Source organism: Siphateles boraxobius, unplaced genomic scaffold (assembly GCF_051911475.1).
Source record: "Siphateles boraxobius isolate OS27281-9 unplaced genomic scaffold, OSU_SipBor_1 18, whole genome shotgun sequence".
Taxonomy (NCBI): Eukaryota; Metazoa; Chordata; class Actinopteri; order Cypriniformes; family Leuciscidae; genus Siphateles; species Siphateles boraxobius.
In genome coordinates this window covers 6276945-6300879 of record NW_027508788.1, presented here as the reverse complement: position 1 = coordinate 6300879, position 23935 = coordinate 6276945, and the positions used below count along the sequence as shown (strand labels likewise).

The 23935-nt window shown below is 36.8% G+C and overlaps 1 protein-coding gene across 3 annotated transcripts in view; it reads left to right on the top strand.

The window, feature by feature from the left end:
- myo5b (myosin VB) overlaps positions 1-23935 on the top strand; it is a 52891-nt gene that overhangs the window by 23824 nt on the left and 5132 nt on the right. For all 3 annotated transcript variants that reach the window (XM_077233084.1, XM_077233083.1, XM_077233085.1), the window contains exons 5-31: positions 1464-1620; positions 2302-2445; positions 2533-2614; positions 3070-3177; positions 3291-3400; positions 3520-3785; positions 4118-4199; positions 4932-5072; positions 7921-8043; positions 8592-8675; positions 10381-10527; positions 10645-10742; positions 11625-11711; positions 11923-12034; positions 13158-13369; positions 13460-13616; positions 13706-13945; positions 14034-14270; positions 15442-15526; positions 17261-17406; positions 17484-17603; positions 17696-17830; positions 18377-18445; positions 20314-20553; positions 21072-21154; positions 23013-23211; positions 23812-23905. In XM_077233084.1, the coding sequence (XP_077089199.1) occupies positions 1464-1620; positions 2302-2445; positions 2533-2614; positions 3070-3177; positions 3291-3400; positions 3520-3785; positions 4118-4199; positions 4932-5072; positions 7921-8043; positions 8592-8675; positions 10381-10527; positions 10645-10742; positions 11625-11711; positions 11923-12034; positions 13158-13369; positions 13460-13616; positions 13706-13945; positions 14034-14270; positions 15442-15526; positions 17261-17406; positions 17484-17603; positions 17696-17830; positions 18377-18445; positions 20314-20553; positions 21072-21154; positions 23013-23211; positions 23812-23905 (3758 nt within the window). The remainder of the gene's footprint in view (positions 1-1463; positions 1621-2301; positions 2446-2532; positions 2615-3069; positions 3178-3290; positions 3401-3519; positions 3786-4117; positions 4200-4931; positions 5073-7920; positions 8044-8591; positions 8676-10380; positions 10528-10644; positions 10743-11624; positions 11712-11922; positions 12035-13157; positions 13370-13459; positions 13617-13705; positions 13946-14033; positions 14271-15441; positions 15527-17260; positions 17407-17483; positions 17604-17695; positions 17831-18376; positions 18446-20313; positions 20554-21071; positions 21155-23012; positions 23212-23811; positions 23906-23935) is intronic.

Here is a 23935-nt window from a genome sequence, read left to right as displayed (position 1 = left end):
TAAACATCCCACACTGAGACATTGTGACTTCTTAATGACTGGTGTAATGCTGAAGTCCCAAAATAAGCTCAGGCGAAGGAGGAAATCCTGGTCTAGTGCATATAGACTCTGCTAAAGTCCGACAAGGCGGCAACTGGTGTGGTTTTGATTGGAGATGTCAGAGTATCTGAGAATGTTAACTGCAGTCATGACAAAATGTCTGCAGCTGACAAAATGTGACTGTAAATCATACACTTTCCCTTGTTAAAAACATAATAAAATCTCACAGCCAGCATCTTCTTGTTTTAGTCATTGTGTACAAAGGCCACCCTGAGGTTCCTACACTCCCTTTTTTTGCTATGCACTGTAAAATGTCCCTGATACTTGCAGTTTGAGGTAACTATATATTTCCTTTATTTAACCAGGTAAAAACTCATTGAGATTAAAAATCTCTTTTACAAGAGAGACCTGGCCAAGATGCAGCAAAAAACATAAAGGACAAATTTCAACATATATAAAAACAAATAAAAACACATCAAATACACATACATATATATCACAAAGACCCTGTGCTGAAAAAATAGTTAATACAATTTTATGAACAATTACACTGACCAATGTTTACCTGCTCCATATTCTTCAGAGTTGAAACAAACTGTCTTTAAGAAATAAAAGTAATCATTTTTAACGATTTCTGAAGAAGGTTCCAGGCAGAAGGTGCTGCAAACTTAAAGGCTTTTTTGCCTAATTCTGTTTTGACACCGGGGACCAACAAGTGTAATACATTGTTTGAACGTAGTCCATAATGGCCGTGATTTCTTGTTAAAAGGACACTCAAGTAGGTAGGAACTAGTCCAAGAAGTACTTTGTAAATGAAACATAGCCAGTGAGTGTACCTTCTTGCATAAAGAGAAGGCCATTTAGCTGTATAATAAAGGATACAATGATGTGTCCTATAACCATCAATATAAAATTTGATCATTTTAAATATATTCAATTTTATTAAATGGTAAAATATATATTTTGAGAATAGTTATATATTTTTATATATAATATATACTATAATATATACATTTACTCAAAACATATATTTTACATTTATAGTGATTTATAGTGATTTAAAGTGATTTAATATCAAAAGTATTTGCATATGATAACAAATTTAGCAACACAATTTTAAATCAACATTTCATTAATTTTTACAAAAAATTTTCACACTGCAAAAATAAATGTGATGTATATTATTCTGATCCTCTCATATTTTGGGACCAGAAAAAAATCACAATTTTCCGAGGCCTGTTGTACTCTTTATTTGATTTTCTTTTATAAGAGCATCAACTTCCATCATGCGTCATAACATGTTTCATAGACCTCCCTTTTCTGGAAGCACCATTTGATTAGTTGAATGCACTTTATCATGTATATCATCTCAGGTATTCATATAGACACTGATTCTGTATGTAAACCTGAACTTTTTCCTGCAGAGATGAGAAGAACCAGTCGATAATCGTAAGTGGCGAGTCTGGAGCCGGTAAAACAGTTTCGGCGAAGTATGCCATGCGCTTTTTTGCCACAGTGGGAGGTTCAGCAAATGACACCAGCATTGAAGAGAAAGTACTTGCCTCCAGCCCCATCATGGAGGTATGTCTTGACACTCCTGTATTTGAATAATTCTTGAGAGAAAAACGATCCAGGTCACCACATACTGTCAATGAGTTGAGAACCATTTAATTCAGACACATTACCAGAATAACTCATGTTCAGTTTAATAAACTTGTGCCACCAAGTACTTCCAAAGTGTGCAGCGGCTGTAAAGGTGCCCTCGCTTCTCTCATCACTCCATCTCATTGTGGCACTGGCACACTTAAGCTGCGAAATGAAACCCAAGAATCGGCAGGCCTGTTTGAACAGATAAGAGCAGAGCTGGTATTTGTGCCCTTCAGGAAGATGATATGTGTGCCAATGAGAGTGGCCAAATCTCACAGTCAATTTAGAGATATCATTACAGTGGAAATGAACACTGGTGATAGAAGGATATCTTAGGATGCAAACCTAGAGATACTAATACTAAGGTGACTCATAACATCCCGGCCCAGACAGACAAACAATCTGAAATCACAGTAATTACTCATTCTAAATGATGCTGCAAACAGGATTTTACGTTTACGCCTCCTCAAACATGTTAAACCCTCTGTTATGAAACTCTCTCCACCCTTATGTTCTATTATGGATCAGTCATTTGATAACCTCCTGTTTCAGCTTATACCAATCAAAAAGTGAGTCAACCATAATTAACACTCTTTTTTTTCCTCTTCTGTGCAGGCCATTGGAAATGCAAAAACCACCCGCAATGACAACAGCAGCCGCTTTGGGAAATACATTGAGATTGGCTTTGATAGGAGATATCACATCATCGGTGCCAACATGCGAACGTATCTGCTTGAGAAGTCCAGAGTAGTATTTCAGGTGCGTCTCACATAGGAAGGAGGCTTTAAGATTTAATCGTAGCCTATTGTCCTTTTTTACATGTGCTGAACATAAATGTTTTTGCAGGCTGAGGACGAGAGGAACTACCACATTTTCTACCAGCTTTGTGCATCATCATCTCTGCCAGAGTTTAAAGATCTTGCCTTGTGTAAGTGACCCAGTGAACACAATGATGGTTTGGTTACTTCCCGTATGATGGTATATACAGTTTGATGGGAGAAATGTCACAAATATGTGTTGAAAATGTGGTCCTCGTGGCACGAGATGATACATTTTCTTTGAGACACGATGTGACTTGTCAGTCAAATTATTGAAATGACTTTTGGGGGCAGATGAAATATTCACATGGAAATTTAATTTAATTAAAATTAAATAAAAAAATGAAATTACATATCAAATATTTAAGGTAATATAAAATATTATTAGGTGGAAAATAATACCTATATTTTGATACCATTGCCATAAATTACTATGAAATTACTCCTACCAAAAAAGACATTTTAGGATCCTAAAAAAATCTGGATTTTTGGATCCAAAAGCCAACTGCTACCACTGACAGTCTTTAAGTTTTGCTCATTCAAATTGTCCATTGTCATGTTTTAGCCAGCGCAGAAGACTTTACCTTCACGTCTCTCGGTGAGAATATTTTCATTGAGGGGGTGAATGATGCTGAGGACCTTGTGAAGACAAGAGAAGCTCTTACCATGCTTGGTGAGGACTACAGCAATAAAAATGACTATAACCAAGGAGTTGCAAAATTATACCAAAGCCACACTGAGCGCCGATCGTAAATATTTATCATGGTGGCATTGTGTGTTGTGCAGGTGTGAAAGAGATCCATCAAATGAGCATCTTTAAGGTAATCGCCTCCATCTTGCACCTGGGGAACGTGGAAATTGTGTCAGAGAGAGATGGAGAATCCTGCCATATCACCGTAAGTAAACGAAAAACAGTGTGTCTTGCTGCATGTTATTTGTTTTAGCATATAAAGCATTAAACAAATGACTATTCTTCACTTGCCTTAGCAAACACAATCTCTTTTTTCACTTGCAGAGAGACGACACTTATCTGCATCATTTCTGTCAGCTGCTCGGTATAGAACAGGAGCAGATGGAGCACTGGCTGTGCCGCAGGAAGCTGGTGACCACTGCCGAGACCTACGTGAAGAACATGCCGTACGCCCAGGCGGTCAACGCCCGAGATGCCCTGGCCAAACACATTTACGCCCATCTCTTTGATTGGATTGTGGAGCACGTCAATAAGGCCTTGCATACATCCACTAAACAGCACTCCTTCATCGGGGTGCTGGATATCTACGGGTAATGCTTGTAATTATGAGAGGCCATACTTGTAAAGATTTGGAAGCTTAGCTCCCTGGGTTCTTATATACTGTACGGTAGGGTAATATGTCTCTGTGGGCCACAGGAAACTGTCTTTCATGTTTTGACCTTCCCTTATCAGAAACCTCATTGAGTTTTTAGAGTCAGCATTTGCTTATAAGCCTTTTTGGCCATGGGACTAATTGCTTCCTCAAATAAGGGAACTTATTGATCAGCACTAGAGTAAATAAGTAGAGAAGTGCCAAGCTGTAGGAGGCAGAGAGAAGTGCAGAAGGTGTTCAGTGTGTTAACATGTCTTCATCTCTCAACAGATTTGAAACATTTGAGATCAACAGCTTTGAGCAGTTCTGTATTAACTATGCCAATGAGAAACTACAGCAACAGTTCAACTCGGTCAGTAATAGAGGAAATTATAATTTTTTTTAAAAAATTATAATAATAATTCATGTTTAGTGCCATTTGAGTCACTTCTGCTATGCTATACATATTTAGATATAAACTATCTTATATATCATAATATGTGGGATAAATATTATAATTATGATCAAATATATTCTCTATTTGTTTAAGGTAAAAAAATCATATTCGTTTTATTTTAATAATAAATGTTTTATATTATATTATTTTAATTTATATATTAATTGTTAAATAATAATAATAATAAATAATAATAATACAAATATTTTTTAAACATTAAACCATAAATGAAAGAGTTTTCACAATTGCTGACCCAAGCATATTAGTTTTAAACACTTCTGTAGCTTCTATGTATTATTTAGACATCTATCTTATAATTTTTAATATATTAGAAAACATTTTATAATAATAAAATTGTAATGGTAGTTTAACTAACAAAAGTCAGTTCCTTAATGAGGTCATCTTCCATGAAGTGACATCATTTTAGAATTGCATTTCGAATTATATAGTTTATACAGTATATACATATTTCATTCCTTTTCATTCCAAAAGCATATTCATTTCAAGTTCAAAATGTAATGCATAACAGGAATGATCTATGTGTTTGTGACTCTTGGCTGTATTTAGTTGCTAAATTTGCTTGGCTGTATTTTAGTTTGATGTGTTTGATGCATTTACCTAATACATTATACATAATCTGTCACTCAGCATGTGTTTAAACTGGAGCAAGAAGAATATATGAAGGAGCAGATCCCCTGGACACTTATTGATTTCTATGATAACCAGCCGTGCATTGACCTCATTGAAGCCAAGCTTGGTATCCTGGACCTTCTTGATGAGGAGTGTAAGGTGAGCCCGAGCAGAGGAAAAAAGTTGATAAAAAGATTTTGAGAGTCATGTTGCCTAAACAACTGGAGATCCGAAGTGTGTGTGTGTGTGTGTGTGTGTGTGTGTGTGTGTGTGTGTGTGTGTGTGTGTGTGTGTGTGTGTGTGTGTGTGTGTGTGTGTGTGTGCGCGCGCGACACATATTTCAGGAGTGGCAATCCAAACTCCCTCCCATTGGCCCGCCTCACACGGAATACTCCGTTTTGAAAGAATACTCCGAATACTCACCTGTATATTTAACACCTGTTTGATTAATGGGAAAGTACCAGATTCATGGAAGGGGGCCCTTGTCCATAGAATTCCAAAGAAAGACAATATCCCAAGTGATCCATCTACATGGAGAGACATATCTCTCCTCCCCACTGTTTATAAGGTTTTTGCGAAATGCCTGCTTGTCCGAATCCTTCCATGGCTTGTGGATACAGGCATCCTCTCACCAAAAAAGAAAGCCTATATAGATAGACAGGGTATGAACGAACATGTGTTCTGCCTGAAAACTGGAATTGACGATTTCAAACATGAATCATGTAAACTCTATATCGTATTCCTGGACTTCAGAGATGCCTTTGGGACATTATCTCACAAACTGTTGCTTAACGCATTAGAGGAGATCCATCTACCTTAGCCTTTCGTGGACATCATAACGGATGTGTATAGGGGATCTTTTTTGCAAGTCATCTGTGGTAAACAACTTACAAAGCCTATACCTCTTGAGTTGGGGATTAAAACAGGTTGCCCATGGAGTGCTGTTAACTTCATTCTGGCTATCAACCAGTGGATGAACTGGATCTGTCAGTGCGCACCATCACATACCAGATCCCCAAACCCTGTCCAGGGGTACGCTGACGATGTTGAGGTGTCTTCTAGGGAGGAGAATGTCATCCAAAACATGCTAGCCAGAACGGATGAATTCCTTCAGTGGTCTAAGTTGAAGGTGAAACATACCAAATGTGCAGCATTTTATGAACGGCGAAGCGGTGGAAACCGGTGGTACAAATCTAAATCTGATACCCCCCCCTCCTTTACAATAATAGGACAGCCTATCAGGGTCTACTCTCGTCATGAAACATACACTTATCTTGGACATAAATTCAACATTGCAGGTGAGTGGGGCGAATAGGTACAGGAGTTATCCTGTGCCTTTAAGAACAGGATCGATCTGATCGACTCCTCCCCCCTACCTGTAGTCATGAAACTGGAGGCCATTAGAGAAGTAGCTCTGGCAAAGATACAAAGATACAACACCTCTTTGCAAACATTCACATTCCACAAAATGTCCTACGGGACATGAATAATAAAACAGTTGAAGCCGTCAGGAAATGGCTGGGACTGAATTCACATTCCACCAGGGATATAATCTTCCTCACACTCAAGGAAGGGGGTCTGGGGGTCTGATGCAGTGGTCACAGATCCATCTGTTACTGTGAAGGCCACAGTCTGTCACAACGAGACACAATACACATTACAGAGCACAACAGCAAGAAGATCTTTAATGAACATCAAACAGATGGACACAAAACAACACTGGACTGGACTAAAAATGCAGGGAAATTGGCATGTCTTGACTTTGCTGACCATTCTACCTCTCATTCTAAGTACAGAAATGCTGCAATAGGGGCGGATATTCTTTACTTCACTGTCAAGGCCAGACTACAGGTGTTACCAACCAGATACAACCTAGCATTATGGTACCCTGAAAATTACTACCCACATTGCATAATGCATTCCAACTCTGATCACCTTGAATCAGTTGCCCATATTGTAAATGGCTGTAATATGTACAAAGGGTTATACACAGCACGCCATGACCGTATTGTAGATCTCATTGCAAGTGCTGTTCAATACATATTTCCAAAAAATATGCCTATGTATAAACATTCACGAGTAATCCCAGACTGGTTTAACAGCTCTGATGATTTGTTTTGTAACATCCCTAATACCCCTGACGTTGTGCTCATGGATACAGATAGAAAGGAGGTGCTAGTCCTTGAAATAGGTTGTGTTTATGATTTGTATATGGACATAGCCTTTTTAGAAAAAATGACTAAATACCAACCCCTCCTTGCAAAGATTAGTGACCTAGGATATGCATGTAAGTTTGTGGCATTAATATTTGGCAGCCTGGGACATGTCCACAAATTGGCTGTTAGTGGACTAAGACTGGCAGGGCTACCAAAAGGAAAGTCTAAACAGCTGGCAAAATTTTGCTCTATATCTGCTGCGATAGGCAGCCTTGCTGTGTGGCGTAAGGCCGTAAGCGATGCTTTATGTACCCTTGAATCTCAAAGCTGTGTTATCTCTGAGAATATTTGAACCCTTTCTGTAAGAAATTTGATTGGCGGATTCAAATAAAGAAATCAAATGTGTGTGTGTGTGTGTGTGTGTGTGTGTGTGTGTGTGTGTGTGTGTGTGTGTGTGTGTGTGTGTGTGTAAATTGGAAAATAGCCTATAGACACCAGAACAAGACAGAATCTAATGGGAAAAATCAGCATAGACCTCTTCCTACAGGCTTTTGCAGGCAGGAACGGGAGAAAATGTGAAAGTTTCGAGCGGGATAAAATCTAACATATCTTGGCGGAAGCTGGCGGGAGTGTTAGATAATCTTGCGGGAGTGGGATGGAAAACTCCATCCCACACAGACCTCTAGAACAGAGCATCTCATTTAGTTTTAAACACCCCAGCTCTTTGAAGTTGTTGAGTAGGAACCGGAGCAGCTTCAAAAGGGTGAACATGCTATTTCTGCTACAGGTAACCCAAATAATGTTTTCAGTTCACTGCAGTTCAAAGTATTTTTCTTTTCTGCATCTGACAGGTTCCCAAAGGAACAGATCAAAACTGGGCGCAGAAGCTGTACAGCAAGCATTCAAGCAGCGGGCATTTCGAAAAGCCTAGGATGTCCAACAGGTCTTTCATTGTGGTCCACTTTGCAGATAAGGTGGGTTCAGCTTATATTAATGAGTTAAGTGCTATAATGACATCATCCAATCCAATCATTAACAACTTGAAACTCTTAGAAATAAACCAGGCTTTCATGCTATAAATTGTAAACCCAATTGATTTTAACCCTTTAAAAGGACATTTCCCCCGGTTTTAAAGACAAGGCTTATGCCTAGTCCTAGACTAAAATGCATGATAAGGCCTAATCCTGGCTTAATCTAAGCCCTGTCTGTGAAACCAGGCCTTTGATTGCCTAGATGACTGATCCGAAATTGAATTTGAGTGACATGCATACTTTTTGTGGAAATTATAAATTTGTGTGTTGCACAGCTGGGTTTTTAGGGCAAATCTGCTCACTGAAACCCAACTTGTGAGGAACTTTGTTACACAACACAAATGATTGTGTTAATAATGCATGATGAATACCATAAAAATGGCTGATTCTTCTCCATGCCAATTGAGGGTCACAAAAATTAGGTAGCAAGTTATTTTCAGTGTGGTACTGATATATGAGTTAAACTTGTGACATTATGTCACCCCTGGCAGGTTGAATATCAGTGTGACGGCTTCCTGGAGAAGAACAGAGACACTGTTTATGAGGAGCAGATTAACATCCTCAAGGCCAGTAAGGTGAGCAATGGGTATTTTTGGTAAGATTACAATATTATGTTTTAAAATTGCAAAAGAATAGAAAAAGGAAATAATAATAATAAAAATATTACCAATAAATATATTTTCCAACTCATATAGTTAATTAATAATAACAATGATATTAACTATTATATTAAATATAATTAAATTTTCATGTACTACAAATAATGAATATGAAAATAATTAACAGTTTTTTATCATAAAATCAAACATTTTGGATTTGACCATTTGCTATTATTAATTCAAGGCAATACCCTTAGTATATTTAGCTCAGCTCAGTTATGTTACTCTTCCCTGTCCAGCCGAGCTTCTGTTTATACTTCATTCTTCCTCAAGTTTGCATCATTGAAATCACACTTTAACTCATGTCTTGTTCTCTGACCTGTTTAAGAATTTAATTGACTTAAAGTTTTCAGGCAAACAGAGGCCTGACCTTGTCCACACCTAGCAAATGTATATCACTCGAACAGCCAGATCCATCTTAACTGAGATTTAATAGGATATCCATTGACTTTGTCAATACTGATCTCTCTCTCTCTTTCGTAATGTTTTGTCCTGAGGTTTCTTGGCAACAGAATTTGCTGGAATCTGAGTTAAGTTGATTTACAGACACCAGCACATCAGCATCTACAAGTTAAAGATCTTCCCTGCAGGACAGTTATGAAATACTGTCGTGTTAATACTGAAGGCTTAGCTTAAGCATATTAATTAGGTTGTACACAAATAATTAAACATGATATTTTACTGTTTTAATAAATAATCTATGTGATGTCTATATAACTTAATTCTTACATCTACCACTGATCACTTAAAACTATGAGTATGAGCCAAGTATGAACCGCTGGTCTAGTGGTAACGTTTTCGTTTTGAATGTTCGTTTTTATTTTACTTGACTAATGTAAAAATTTAATACTTGTTAAAATTTTAAGGATATATTTCACTGGTGACCGACGTCCTTATTAAAAATAAACAGTATTTTTTTCTGTCTTGCTGATTTAAAACAGCCAGTGAAATCCATTTCAGTGTAAAATTGTGATAGGCCATGGTGTAGAGCCTTTCAAAGTCAGGATACAGAGACAAATTTTTACTTTAACTTATAACAGATGATTAAATGTTATTTCTCATTACTTTATACAACCCTGTTCAAAAGGGGCCTACTTATATAAGTAATCGGGATGCAACTCGGGAGACCACTGCTACGCACACCTTTAATTTGTATTTACTTTCTGGTTTAGCATCTCTGTTTATCATTGTCATCTACAGTGTCAGACTTATAGTGAGGGCAGTTTAATGATATCATCTCTATTCTGTCTTAGAGTGCTGAAACTTGGCAGGATCATGGTATTAGCGATGCATTGAAACACACTGTGTGCCTGCCTTGCGGTGGATGCTCAGGGAGTGGATTTTAAAGGGCTTCTAAAAGTGCTTTGAAGTGCTGCTGGAGTTGAATACAAATTTTCACTAGTCTAGCTAGAATAAAAAAAAGGGTTCTTATGTAAAATGGGATGCATCTGTAATGTCACTGAAAATTCATTTTACAGTTCAAGCAGTCAAGATTTCTACATGTGACACTTATATAATCAAATATAACCATTTTTATTAATATTCTTGTCTTCTTTTCTTGTCTCTACAAAATATATATTTTCTTTGTTTACCTAAAATAGTTTTGTTTTCTTATGTGCAGTTCCAGCTGGTTGCAGATCTCTTCCATGATGGTAAAGATGTTCCCCCTCCCTCAGCCGCCGGCAAGACCTCAAGGATCAACGTCCGGGCCGCCAAACCTGCTCTAAAAGGCCACAACCGTGAGCACAGGAAAAGCGTGGGCACCCAGGTGAGGCTTGGTGTCAAAGGGCAGTTTTTGATGGTGGATTCACTGAAACTGTGTTTATTATGAAGATGAGGTGATTCACATAATGATGACGAGATGAAAAACTTCTCTTCCACACAGTTCAGGAACTCTCTACATCTTCTGATGGAAACACTGAACGCTACCACCCCTCATTATGTGCGCTGCATTAAGCCCAATGATTATAAGGAATCCTTTGTGTAAGTTCGGTCTCTTTGCATCAGTTTCATTCTTCTATTAGAACTATCTAGTTTATCTTGGCTATAAATAGCGTGGTATAGCAAATTCATTTAGGCTGCCAGAGGACATTAGACTCATGCTGGTACAGTGACATTTGATCGACCTCAATTGCTTTGTAAGTTTCTTCCAACAATAAGGCATCAAAGCTTCTCTGAGAATTAGCCGATCAGGTTATATAAAATATTATTAGACATAGTTTTCTCAGATCAAAATCAGTAGAAGTGCTTCCCATTTGCAAAATTCTTGCCGATATATTATTTATTTTTCCTTGAAGTGTTTGCGTGAATGAAAACCTGACGACATTGACCTGTCTGTTCCAAATACTATGATAAAAACGAATGTTGTGCCCAAATTTAGATCTTGGAAAATGAGATAATACGATAATAAACATAATAAAATGTGTTTTACTATATACATCTACAATCTATCATAATCAATTTATTTATTTACTTATTTTTCTTGTAAAATTCACAAGTCTGAGAAAGGATAGAGTCTTGTTTGGCTCTGTTTGTGCCCTCTGCGAATTCCTGAGCACAAAGGATGCCCTTCAAGGATGCTAAATTGAGAGGGTTTTGTCAGTCATATGCTCTTAAGGTTGTGAACACACAGTCACAGCGTTATGATTCAGACTGCCTTCAGTCCCAGAGTGGACTGCAGCCTCCCAATGCCTCTCTCACGGGAGATGTGCTCTATGCTCAAGAGAAAGATCCGGTAGGTCTAGATAACGCCCCAAATCTCCTGTGGTATGACAAGTTTTGTACCCAGAAAAAATCTCTAGATCATCTTGTGTTGGTTTTTGTAAAGATCCCTCACTCCTTTTGCTGATTTCTTGCTTTTTCTAGATTTGATTCTAGTAGAGCTGTTCAGCAACTGCGAGCATGTGGAGTTCTCGAGACCATCCGCATCAGTGCCGCTGGCTATCCATCCAGGTAACAGATATACAGATTCTTTTATAGCTTCAGGGCCCCTGTCTTCGGCATCAGTCTGTCCTCTATTTATGAACCTCATGTTCTCCTTAAAATAGTTGAAGATGAAATTCCATAATCATTCTGAAGCGATTTTAATAATGATTATGGAAATCAAACTGAATACAAGTGTATTTAGTGTCATTTCCTCATCACATTTGATGTTGTTTCTTAGGTGGACCTATCCAGATTTCTTCAGCAGATATCGGGTACTCATGACAAAAAAGGACCTGACCATTGGGGATAAGAAGCAGGTCTGTAAGAACCTCCTGGAGACCTTGGTCAAGGTAAGATTAATGTTGCTAGAAGCTCAAATGTAAGTTGTACGCATAATGTCCGCTCTCATTCTGGTACTATGTTTGTCTGGACAATTACCACATTTTTTTTTAAAGCTTAATAAATCATTAGTAAAGCATTAATACCATTGTATTGGCTTCTAATACCATCCCTATATGATGGTATTGGCTTATTAGCGTTTAAGAAAGCAGATAAGCTCAGATCATATTCCAGTAGCACTTTATTTTACAGTTCTGTTCCGCATGTACATACTATGTACTTATTATAGTGATTGCAATAACTGTGTAATAACTAGGTACTAACCCAGAATCTACCCTTAAAGCTACTGTAACCTTAACCAATGTAGTTGCCTTATATTACTCTGTACTTTCTTAGGTAAGTACACGTAAATGCATGTACTGTAAAATAAAATGCAAACTATATTCCTATATTAAGAATTAAAATATTTCATAAAAACATTGTAACAAAAGTTTGGGGTCTGTAAGATTTTTTTTAATGAAAAAAACAACAATTTTTATTCAGCAACGACACATTAAATAGATCAAAATTGACAGTAACATTTTGTAATGTACAAAACATTTAAACTTCAAATAAATTATGTTCTTTTAAACTTTCTAGTCATCAAAGAATTCTGGAAAAACTGTTTTCAACATTAATAATAAGAAATATTTTTTGAGCACCAAATCAGTATTTTAATAATTTCAGAAGGATCATGTGATACAATTGGAGTAATGAATTGGAGAATACAGACTGGAGTAATGATGCTGAAAATTCAGCTTGCCATAACAAGAATAAATTGCATTTTAAAGTATATTGAAACAGAAAAGTTATTTTAGGTTGATATAATATTTCAAAATATTACTGTTTTTATTTTATAAAATACATGCAGCCTCTGTGAGCAGACTTTAAAAAACTCACCAACCAAAATTTTGAACTGTCATGTATTTGTTATATCAATGAATGCAGATTTTGCAAAAATTGAGTTTTGTTAACTGCTTCTACTTGTACAAAATAGCATCTTTAACATGAAAAATATTTTATTACTGTTTATTCAAGTATATTTATCATTAATAAACCTTTTAATTGTGACTCTTTATTCCATTTCTCCTTCAGGATCCGGATAAGTTCCAATTTGGAAAGACAAAGATTTTCTTCAGGGCCGGGCAGGTGGCCTACCTGGAGAAGCTCCGAGCCGATAAGTTCCGCTATGCCTGCATTAAGATCCAGAAGACCGTGCGAGGATGGCTGCAGAGAATTCGGTACCGCAAGATCCGCAAATCTGCCATCACTCTGCAGAGATACGGCCGGGGTTACTTGGCTCGCAGGTGATTGTTTTAGTAAACGGCTCTTAGCTTGAACTTCTCTGGCACCTTTTTCGCTTTCCTAACAACTTGTGTTATTTCAATGTCTCTCAGACATGCAGAGATGCTTCGCCTGACCCGAGCAACACTTATTTGTCAGAAGCAGTACCGGATGGTACAAGTTAGACGGGACTATCTGAGGATCCGTCGGGCTGTGATCACCATTCAAGCGTTCGCCCGGGGCATGTTCATACGCAGGTTATATCAGGAGGTACTGCACTGCATTTTATCTTGTGTTTCACTCTCTCCATGTTGTTTCTTTAAAGCACAGTTTTAAGTTGCATTTTCTGTCTTTTACAGTTCCTGCTTCATCACAAAGCCATTATCATACAGAAGACCGTCCGTGGTTGGCTTGTGAGGAAGAAGTATCTCCATGCCCGATATGCTGCCATTGTCATTCAGTGTTTTTACCGTCGCGTACGTGCCATTCGTCAGCTCAAACAGCTCAAGATAGAGGCCCGTTCGGCCGAACACTTTAAAAACCTCAATGTCGGAATGGAGAACAAGATTGTGCAGCTTCAGAAGAAAATGGATAACCAGGTACAGGAAGATAATAGGATGCATACATGATTACAGTCACCAAAACAAACTTGCATTATGTTAAGCAGCTATCTCCTTTTCTTTACAGTCGCAAGATTATAAAAATCAAAAAGAGCAGCTGGCTGTTGCTAACACTGCTCTGGTATCAGAGGTCAGTAAGCTCCAGAAGGAGCTGGAGACCCTTCGCAGTCGGCAGGCTGCTAGCACTCCGGTGGCATCACTGCAGGAAGAGCTTGAGAAGTTGAGGGCGGATCTTCAGGAAGCCAACGCCCAGAAGAAGCAGATAGAGGAGGAGTTCAGCAACGAGAAGCAAGGGCTCCAACAGGTGAGAAAGGATGCCTAGTCGATGTTTGCTGCCAATTTTAGTATTTGGTATATTTTAGTCCGAGTAGTTTTTCTTATTTCTGAAGGTTTCATTTAAATTGTCTGGGGGTTAATGGTTGAATGTTACAAAAATAGATCAATGCATTTAGCTTTTCAGTTTCCACACAAATAAATTACACTCTGGCTTTCATAACAGGGCAGCTGTTACATAACTAATGTCTGTCACCCACAAGCAAATTTAATAATGCATGGAAATTGTTTTAGAGCTTTGACTAGCTCACAAAAGTTCTTTTGAAATGACATAATCAGCTAGTGTGTGTTTAATGTGACTTCATGTGATCATCTCCCTCTTGTTTTGATAGTAAGATCAAATAAAGACAGAGTTAATTAAAGTAAGATAAAGTAAATTATAAATATAAATTACAGTAATTAGAAATAATCTAAATTATAATAACTAGACTTAATGATTAGTGATTTATTTAATTCATTACGTTTATATTCATAATTTTTTTTATTTCTTGTAATGCAAACACATACATATACGTGTGTGTGTGTATATATATATATATATATATATATATATATATATATATATATATATGTGTATGTATGTATGTATTTTTTTAATGTCTCATATTATCGCCATAGCTGTGAAAAAATAATTTGGTGAAATGGTTATCAATGTTAAAAACAGTTGTGCTTAATATTTTTTTCTGGATTTTTTTGATAAATTTAAAGTTGAAAAGATCAGAATTTATTTGAAACAAAAATCTTTTGTAACATTATACATTTCTTTACTGTTACTTTTGATCAGTTTAATCCTTGCAGAATAAAAGTATTCATTTCTTTTTTTCTTCTTTTTTTACTGACCCCCAAACTTTTGTTATAGTATATAGGAATATATATATGCACAAAAAGGGACATCAATTAGTAAGACATTCTGAAATAATAATTCATTATTTTAATTCAGCTTTTCTCTGAAATTGAGATGCTGATAATATAATTTATATTTGTACAAAATTATTTTTTTATATTAAATCGGGGGGGTCTCAAACTTTTTGACCCACTATATTTCATTAAAATTTGCTTTCTTACAGTTAAACTTGCTTGTTTACCTGATGGTTTGAGCTAAAAAAAAGGTAGTGTGACTTTTCTTTCTTTTTTGTGTGTAGAGGGTAGAGGAGCTGGAGAAAGAGAACACGCTTTTGAAGGAGGAGAAAGAAGAGATGAACCGCAAAATCCAGTCCTCCACTCAGGGTAAGTTTCATGATTCACAGAGTCACACATACTCAAAGCATCTGGAGGAAGGGGTATGAGGAGTGAGATGATGTGTGACTTGCCTGGAGGGCTGGGCTGGTTTTGTTTGACGCACAAGAGGGTCTGTGTGCAGAAGTGGGACGAGAGAGACAGAAAATGCATTGGATTTCAGAGGAGGAATGTGACACTGCTTCTTTACCTGCACAACTAAAAGCTGACCATTGTAGCAAGCCTGTTCACATGCGAGAATGCTATTTGAAACCCGAGGTTTGGTCTCAATACGCTTTTTATTTGTTAAATGTCGCTTGTTCCTTAGTGCTGTTCTGCTATCCATGCTGTTTCTGTTGTTCAAAGCGCTGTTATGAATGTACTGTTTGTTTTTGCAGACTTTTAACAGTTTGTTTTGTTAGAGCTTTTTGAGTAGGAAGTAGAATTTTTTAATCTCAGAAATTTCACGTCAGGTTTGTCTTTTTCTGTCTCATCGGCTACTGTATCTAAAAAGGCTATTATTCCATTGAGGTTAAAAGTGACTGCCATTTACTCACCCTCATATCATTCAAAATGACTTTGTTTCTTCTGCCGAACAAAATTTTTTTTTTTCGAGGAATGTTTCCAACCTATTGTCCATACAATGTCAATGGAGTCCATTCAGTGTTATTGTGGACCCCATTAACATTCATTGCATTGACAAAAACAATTGAAACATTCTTCAAAATAATTTATTTTGTGTTCCATAGAAGAAAGAAAGTCACGGGTTTGGAACGACACAACGGTGGGTAAATGATTTGGGTTTTTTTTGTGTGAGAACTATCCCTTCAAAGATAAGTCTTCTGCAGTTCAAGTAAATAGGTCAGTTAAAGCTGGAGACACAATCAAGCTTTTATGTGATAAATAAGATCAAATTAGATAACCAACGGTCTATAATAGTTAAATAAAACCAAAGGAATTGGGGGATCATTCAGACATTTTTGGGAAATACAGAAGAAGTTTTACATGTCGGACCTTTTTTTCTAGTATGTCTGATATGGACCTTCAAACTAAAGGGTCAAAGGATACAATGTCACACATTTATTTTACCAGTTATCTCTTAAAATAGAAATTGCCTGTTTAATAGATGGCTGCTTCATCAAATCATTATCAGGCCATACGCCTGATAGCTCTCTCAGAATCTGTTCAAAGGATGTGATTAGAGGCTTTCATACTGTATATACAACTTGGAGCACAGTTAAGAAGTATCTGATGCAATTCTACAGTGCTGTTTCGGTTATAATATGCATCGAGAATGAAGAGTATGAGAGAAGGTCCTTGTTTTATTTCTTTTGAGATTACAGAATGAAGAACATATCGTAACCTACACATTGACGTTCAAAGGTCTTCCAGGGTAATAAAGATCTTTTATTGATCAATCAAACCGAAGATCAATAAAAGGTGTATTATCATCATCATCAATATTATATTACATAATATTCAAGTCAAATGGGTTACACAAAACCTGTGGTGTGAATGTAAAATAGAGACCTCACATCTAAAATGGACCAAAAGAGGGTTCAGTTTTTCATACCCTGAGATACTTTAGAGACCTAGATTATGAGAAAATTATGTTGTTCACACATAATACAAAAATACTCAAGCTTGTGAAAGTGGATACAAGCAAAATACGAGTGAATGGGAGCAGCATGTCGTCTGGCTCATTGTTTATTTCCTGTGTATTAATGCCTGTGTTGTGTCTCTCAGGTCAGACAGGTGATGTGTCTCAGAAAGAGAGCCGCCTGCAGGTGGAACTGGACGACGAGAGGCAACGATATCAGAACCTGGTGAAAGAATATTCCAGACTGGAGCAGAGATACGAAAACCTGCAGGAGGACATGTCCTCCATGAAGGTAATAGTCTGACTGAGTCTAAACTCCTGGAATTTTGTTTTTGTTGTTGTTTTTAACATGGGTTTTACACACTTTAGTTCCATCCCGGCCACCGAAGGATCCCCTCTAACCAGAGCAGTCTGGGCTCGGACTCCAACTACCCCTCCATCAGTATGTCAGAGGCAGGAGACACTGATGACACCATCCAGCAGGTGGAGGTAAAGCTATTTGGCTGAATCTGCCAACCAAGTTTTGTAAAGGGTGTAAAGGTACTTCAGGATGAGCATTAATATGATTTGTCTTCCTGCAGGAGATGGGCATAGAGAAGGCCGCCATGGACCTCAGTGTTTTCATGAAGTTACAGAAGCGTGTGCGAGAGCTAGAGCAGGAAAGAAAGAGGCTGCAGACCAATTTAGAAAAAGTAGAGGAACTGAGCCAACGCAAGGCATGTGTATTTGTCATGTCTGCACTGCTTTCATTCTCATCTCACGGTTGCCAATGAAACAAAACAAAACAGAAAATAAAACCAAACAAAAAAAAAAAAAACAAAAAAAAAAAAACTTGTACAATTAAAATGCTGTACAAAATAAAATGATATCAATTTCTCTCTTTTTTAGCTATATATTTTAAGACATTTATCAAAAGTCCATTGGCCTTAACTGGAAATATGCCAACACAGGAAAAAAAACTGACCGTCTAATCATTTGATAGGGTCTTTAAGGTAGTGAATGTATGCATTAATCAAAATAATCTTAAATAATCAATAAGTTTTCTCTTCATGCTGTCATGATTTTTGTAGCAACAGATCTTTATGTTGTTAAGCAGTCATTCGGGTTCACAGTTCCCACATTTTGGATGTAGGTTGCTACATAGCCGACCGGTCATAAACGTCAGTAATCTTTTCTGATGGTCCCTGATCTGTACTTGCAACAGCATGGTCCTCTGCTTTATCAGTCAGCTTGTGTTTACATCTTTTTCTTTTATCTAACAGGGTAATGAGCCCAAGAGCTCCACGTCAGAGGAGGATATAAATGCAGACCTGGCCTACAACAGTCTGAAGGTAAGAGTGAGAGTAATGGTCATGGCGCTAGTCAAATGTCTGCCTTAGTGCTACTCATTGATTTGTTCTGCACTGGGGCCGCTCTGTTGCTGCTGCTGGTCACGCTGCCTGTTAAACTCTGGGTGAGTGGGACGTTACAGAAAGTTGAGACTAGGATTTTTTTTAGAGAGACGAATTATGCCAGGATGGCACATTGGAATAAGTTTTACTTTCATAAAGCAACTCAATTCTTTATTTTATTAAATACTTTGATTTTCGAACAAACATTGAGATGTGCCTTTGTATAAACATTGAATTTGATTCAAATGAAAAGGCTGTGTGGAATACACAGGATGTTCAGGATGATATACTGTACGTTAGATACAATTTATTTCTTAATCGATCTCTCTTTTGATCATTCGTTGTTAGGTTAACTCTTTTAACAACCTCGAGGCAAAGTCAGGAAAACAATAAAAAATACCTTTTCAATGCTCTGTCTAACTTTGTCTGGCCAGAAATATTATAATAAGCAAGAAGTAATAATAATTTAAGCAAAAGCGATGAAAAAAAATCTGATTTTCAACAGTCTCTTGTGACCTTAAAGATTTTGAATCAAGTTCTTATCTCCAAGTTGTAAAGATAATACAACATATAATGTGAGATTAAATAGTGATAGCAAAACAATATCAAGTGAAAAGTAGTAAGTTAAAAAATGAATGTATTTAAAAAAGTAATAATAAGGAATGCTTGAATGCAAATATATTCATTCATTCAAATACATTCATAAATGTTTACTTTTATTTTGATTTTGTTTTGATATCCTTATATACTGTATATATCATGGTTATTATTGTTAACTTAAGCTAAAACCATAAAAAATGTTGTTGCTTTAAATAAATTAAACATTAACTTAAATAAAATATATAATAAAAAATAACTAATTTTAAAACTTAAAAGTACTTTATTATTTTATATAGACATATTTATTTTTACTAGTTAAAACAACCAAATTACTAACACTTATTAAATTGAAAATGAAAAATCTAAAAATAAAAACGTATTAAAAATATTAATAAAAACTATAATAGTATCTGAATGATTCTAAAATAGCAGTTTTATATGTATGTATGTATATACTCTTGGACTACTCATGGAACCACACACAAGAACTCAAATTTTGCTCCTTTGTGTGCTTAAGTTTTTTGTCTGATCTAATTTTCTCAAAACATGATTTCCTGAGTCTTTCCTGTATATTCTATACATCCTGATGTAAAATTAAATATGGTGTCTATTCAGAGTAAGTTCTGTAGCCTTTAGGAACTCATATCTGAAAATCAGTTATTTATCTGAGCACATGGGTGTGTTGAAACACCAGCATCATGCTCAGTTTAAAAGGTTTGACTCTGACCAGAGAACAAAGTACAAGAATCCAAACACTAGAGCCAAATGTTGATCTGGTGGCTGTGCAGCTTAGCTCAAGTGAAGCTCAAGGCAGTAGAATTACATAACTGATTTGTTTGTTTTCTTAAAGCACCCCAACATTGCACTGGCACTGGTAGCTTATATAATAATGCTGATGGTTCTTGTTCTGCAGGGCTAAAACACTCCTTGCGTCTGATCAAAGCTTTAGCTACAGGCGTTCGGTTAACCTGGATATAATTACTGCCGTCAGCAATGCTTGATTTTTGTATTTTTTTTGTAAAACCATTTCTTTCTGTTTCAAAGTTTCTTTCTCTCACAGAAACACACAAACGTTCTGGCTAATTTACAACTTTTTGCTTCATGTCACTTTTAATAGATTTTAATCAAAATCAATTCTTTAAGTGGTACAAAATACACACTTTTTACCCTCTTTCTGACTCCATTTATAAAATTTGTTCTGCTTACAGCGGCAAGAGCTTGAAACGGAGAATAAGAAGTTGAAGAATGACTTGAACGAGTTGAGGAAAGCGGTGGCCGACAGGGCCTCCGAGAACAACTCGTCCAATGAGCTTCAAGAGGGCTACAACCTGCTGCTCAATCAACTCAAAGCAGCCAATGAGGAGCTGGATGTGCGCAAGGAGGAGGTCCTGATGCTTAAGACCCAAATTGTGAACTCCACGAAACAGTCAGAGAACATAAACCACATTGTGAGTCTGAAAACATTACCCACACATCAGTTGATGTACGCATTTTTATAAATTTGACCTTTGAGGGCTTCTGATTCCATTTTTACAGCTGTTGTCTTACCATATTGAGCTATTTTAGTCTGTCTAATCCATTAGTATTCCATCAGAGTCCAGTGGAGCAATTAGATATGGAGACATTGCATGGGATAGATGGCATATAGTGGGCTTTGATGGAGCTCAGAGTAATTTAAATTCAATGAATGTTGAGTGTAATAGTGATAGTTTCTCTGAGCTTTGCAAAACCTGCACTGCTAGTGAAAGTGGCTTTATATCCACCTCCCTGTCTGAATCTGCTGAGGTGGGCGAATCAGAATCAGTATTGATTACGCTCGCAAAGAAAGCTCTCTTTCTTGCTCAGACTGTTATATTTGTCCCACACAGATATACTTTTCCTGTCCATAAGATTGAGTTGCTGAAATGTAGCAACTATAAACATTCACTTGTTGTATCCTATTGATATCTTTGTTTCATCCACACAGAATTCCAATGATGTATCAGAATGGACCAACAACAAGAAGCCCGTGGACACGGAGGACATTGTGGTTGCGCCTGCTTCAAAGAAGTAAGGCAGTCCAATCTGCATAACGAGAAGTTTTTAAGTGACACCAGCTCTCCTCCACGTACTCATTTGTCTTTTTTTTATGAAGATGGAATTCAGTGGTATTGACCGTTAGCAAGATTCAGAGCAGCTCTCTGATTCAGCTCTTCATGCTGTCTAATTTCATTTTCAGCAGTATACCTTAGTTTACGGGAGAGCCAATCACCAATCACGTGCTGTCACAGTCTCAAAGCTAAAAATGTAATAGTTACCTGAAATGTTTTCTGTCAAATTTATAGACCACCACTGGCTCATGTTGAGTTGATGGAGATATTTTTATGCCACAACTTTATTTTGCATTATTTTCATGCAAAACAGTCACATTTTCTATATCATTATATTTTGTTGCACTACAGCATCATGCCTAATGATCTAACAAATTCAGGTGAGCTTTATAAAGATAACCAAGCAATTATTTAGTGACTACAACAATTGTTTCTTGGTATAAATTGAGTTATACAGTAGTGGGCAAAAGTGAAGTCTGGAGAGGATATTTGTTTTTAACAAGCCTACAAGTTCAATGAAACCATCAAAATATGAGGAAAATATTTTTGAAATATTTTAAGAAGGAAAGAAAAACTTGATTAAGGTATTTCTCAGACAAAATTAATTGTCAATTTGCAAAAACTACGTTTTATTTTACAGTGCAAAAAAATGCATAGAGAAACCAAAGCCTCACAGGACAAAGATTACATTGACTACAACATAATAATTTATTAATATTTAATTTTTTCTCTCTTGTTTTTGCATTTTTTCATATTTTCTTTGTATGACAGATGCCAGTGAGGGTCACGCTATTGTTCTTACAGTTACATTTAAACAATTTATTATGTTGCATTTCCTTGTTAGGTTATTGACCAGCTAGCAAATACTTTTTAATACCCATTTGGCACTTACTGGGGCGTAATTTTGGAGACTATGTAGAGGAGTGTTCAAAAAAGGTGCCTTAGTACAGTCTATTTAAATTTTCCTCTCTGGCTTTTTATCTTTTTGTCTTTGGCCAGTGTACCCATAAACCTGAACCTGAAATCTGTTCAGTATTCACCCAGGCTGCTCTGATTTTTCTCTCTGTCACAATTTTAAAGTGGTCTTTTGAAACAATATGAGTCAGAGAGTGACAGATTTTAGATGAGGTGCTGATTACATGTGAAAGAATACGTTTTTGTCCTTTGTGGGTCTCAGGACTGGGCTCTGATTTCTCATTCATGTGTTTTTCCTACCTTTATCTATTTCTCATTTCCTGAGATTTCCACATCTCCTAACAAATATTGCTTGGGCAGGCAGCTTACCTTAAAAAACTAAAATGAGAAATAATCCAAGTAATAACAGCTATATGACCTCTTTACTTGCAGATAATTCAGATTTGCCCTCATGCTTGACATTTTCACAGACTAATGCACAGACCTGCCATGCCTTGCTTTGCTAAACTAACTGGCCCTGCTATCTTGTCATTCTTCTCTTCTGCCTTTCTCTCCTCTCTGTCTGCTGTTGCTTCTCTGTCTCTTTGGCTCTCCGTTACTCGAACGCCAGTAAAGCACAAGACTGGGGTTATTTGAATGAAGATGGGGAGCTTGGTCTGGCATACCAGGGTCTAAAGCAAGTTGCCAGGTTGTGCTTTAATTTTCTTTGATTTCCCTTCAGCTTTAACTGGCTTTTCTGTCTCAAATTCTCTGTATATGTCAATGTTTTTCAATCAGTAAAAGGCATATATAGATTTTTGTCTCTTTTGAGAAATGTTTTGAGGGCTAACTGTTAGAGAGTGGAGTATGTACACCGTTTACACCCACTTATATCATAGTATGTCATGTTTGAATGTGTTCAGGTTGCTGGAGGCCCAGCTGCAGACACAGTCTCGACAGCACAAGGATGAGTTAGAGGCTCTCCACACGCAGGTCGAACTGCTGAAGGACAATCTGGAGAAGAAGCAGGACATGCTGAACCACTTCTCCACGCTTTCTCCTGAAGCTCTGGTGGAGTTCAGCGTGCAGCAGGAAATCACACGCCTCACCAATGAAAACCTGGTGAGGGCTCATCTAAAAAGGCGGCAAAAAACATTTTTGTCTTCTTTTTTCCCCTAAAATCTAGACAGCCTTAAAATAGTATACACTTGTTTTCAGAGAATATATTTTGACTTGAAATTTATTTTTTGGCCAATTGATGGTCTTTTTTTAGGCATAAACCTCTAAGTTATATTAGATTTATGCTAAAACAAATATAAACTATTTGAAAAATAATAAAAGATGATAACCTCTAAAATGTTTTAATTTTACACAGTTTTGCTCCTGAAATTTTTTAAATTGATTTAATTTTTTTTTATTAAAATCAACTTGTTTTAATAATAATATACATACTCTGTGTGTGTGTGTGTGTGTGTGTGTGTGTGTGTGTGTGTGTGTGTGTGTGTGTGTGTGTGTGTGTGTGTGTGTGTGTGTGTGTGTGTGTGTGTGTGTGTGTGTGTGTGTGTGTGTGTGTGTGTGTGTTTTTTTCATTATTGGAAAACAAGACAATTATTTTTCAATAGGCCCTCAAACTACTAGCCACTAATTCTAAAAGGGCAGTAAAGTATCATTGCATCCAACACTATTGGCTCACTCAAGATAACGGCGATGATTGTTCTCCAGGATCTAAAGGAACTTGTTGAGAAGTTGGAGAAGAACGAGAAGAAATTGAAGAAGCAGTTGAGGATCTATATGAAGAAAGTGCAAGAGCTGGAAGGTTAAATGTTTACCTTTGGTCACCGTGTTT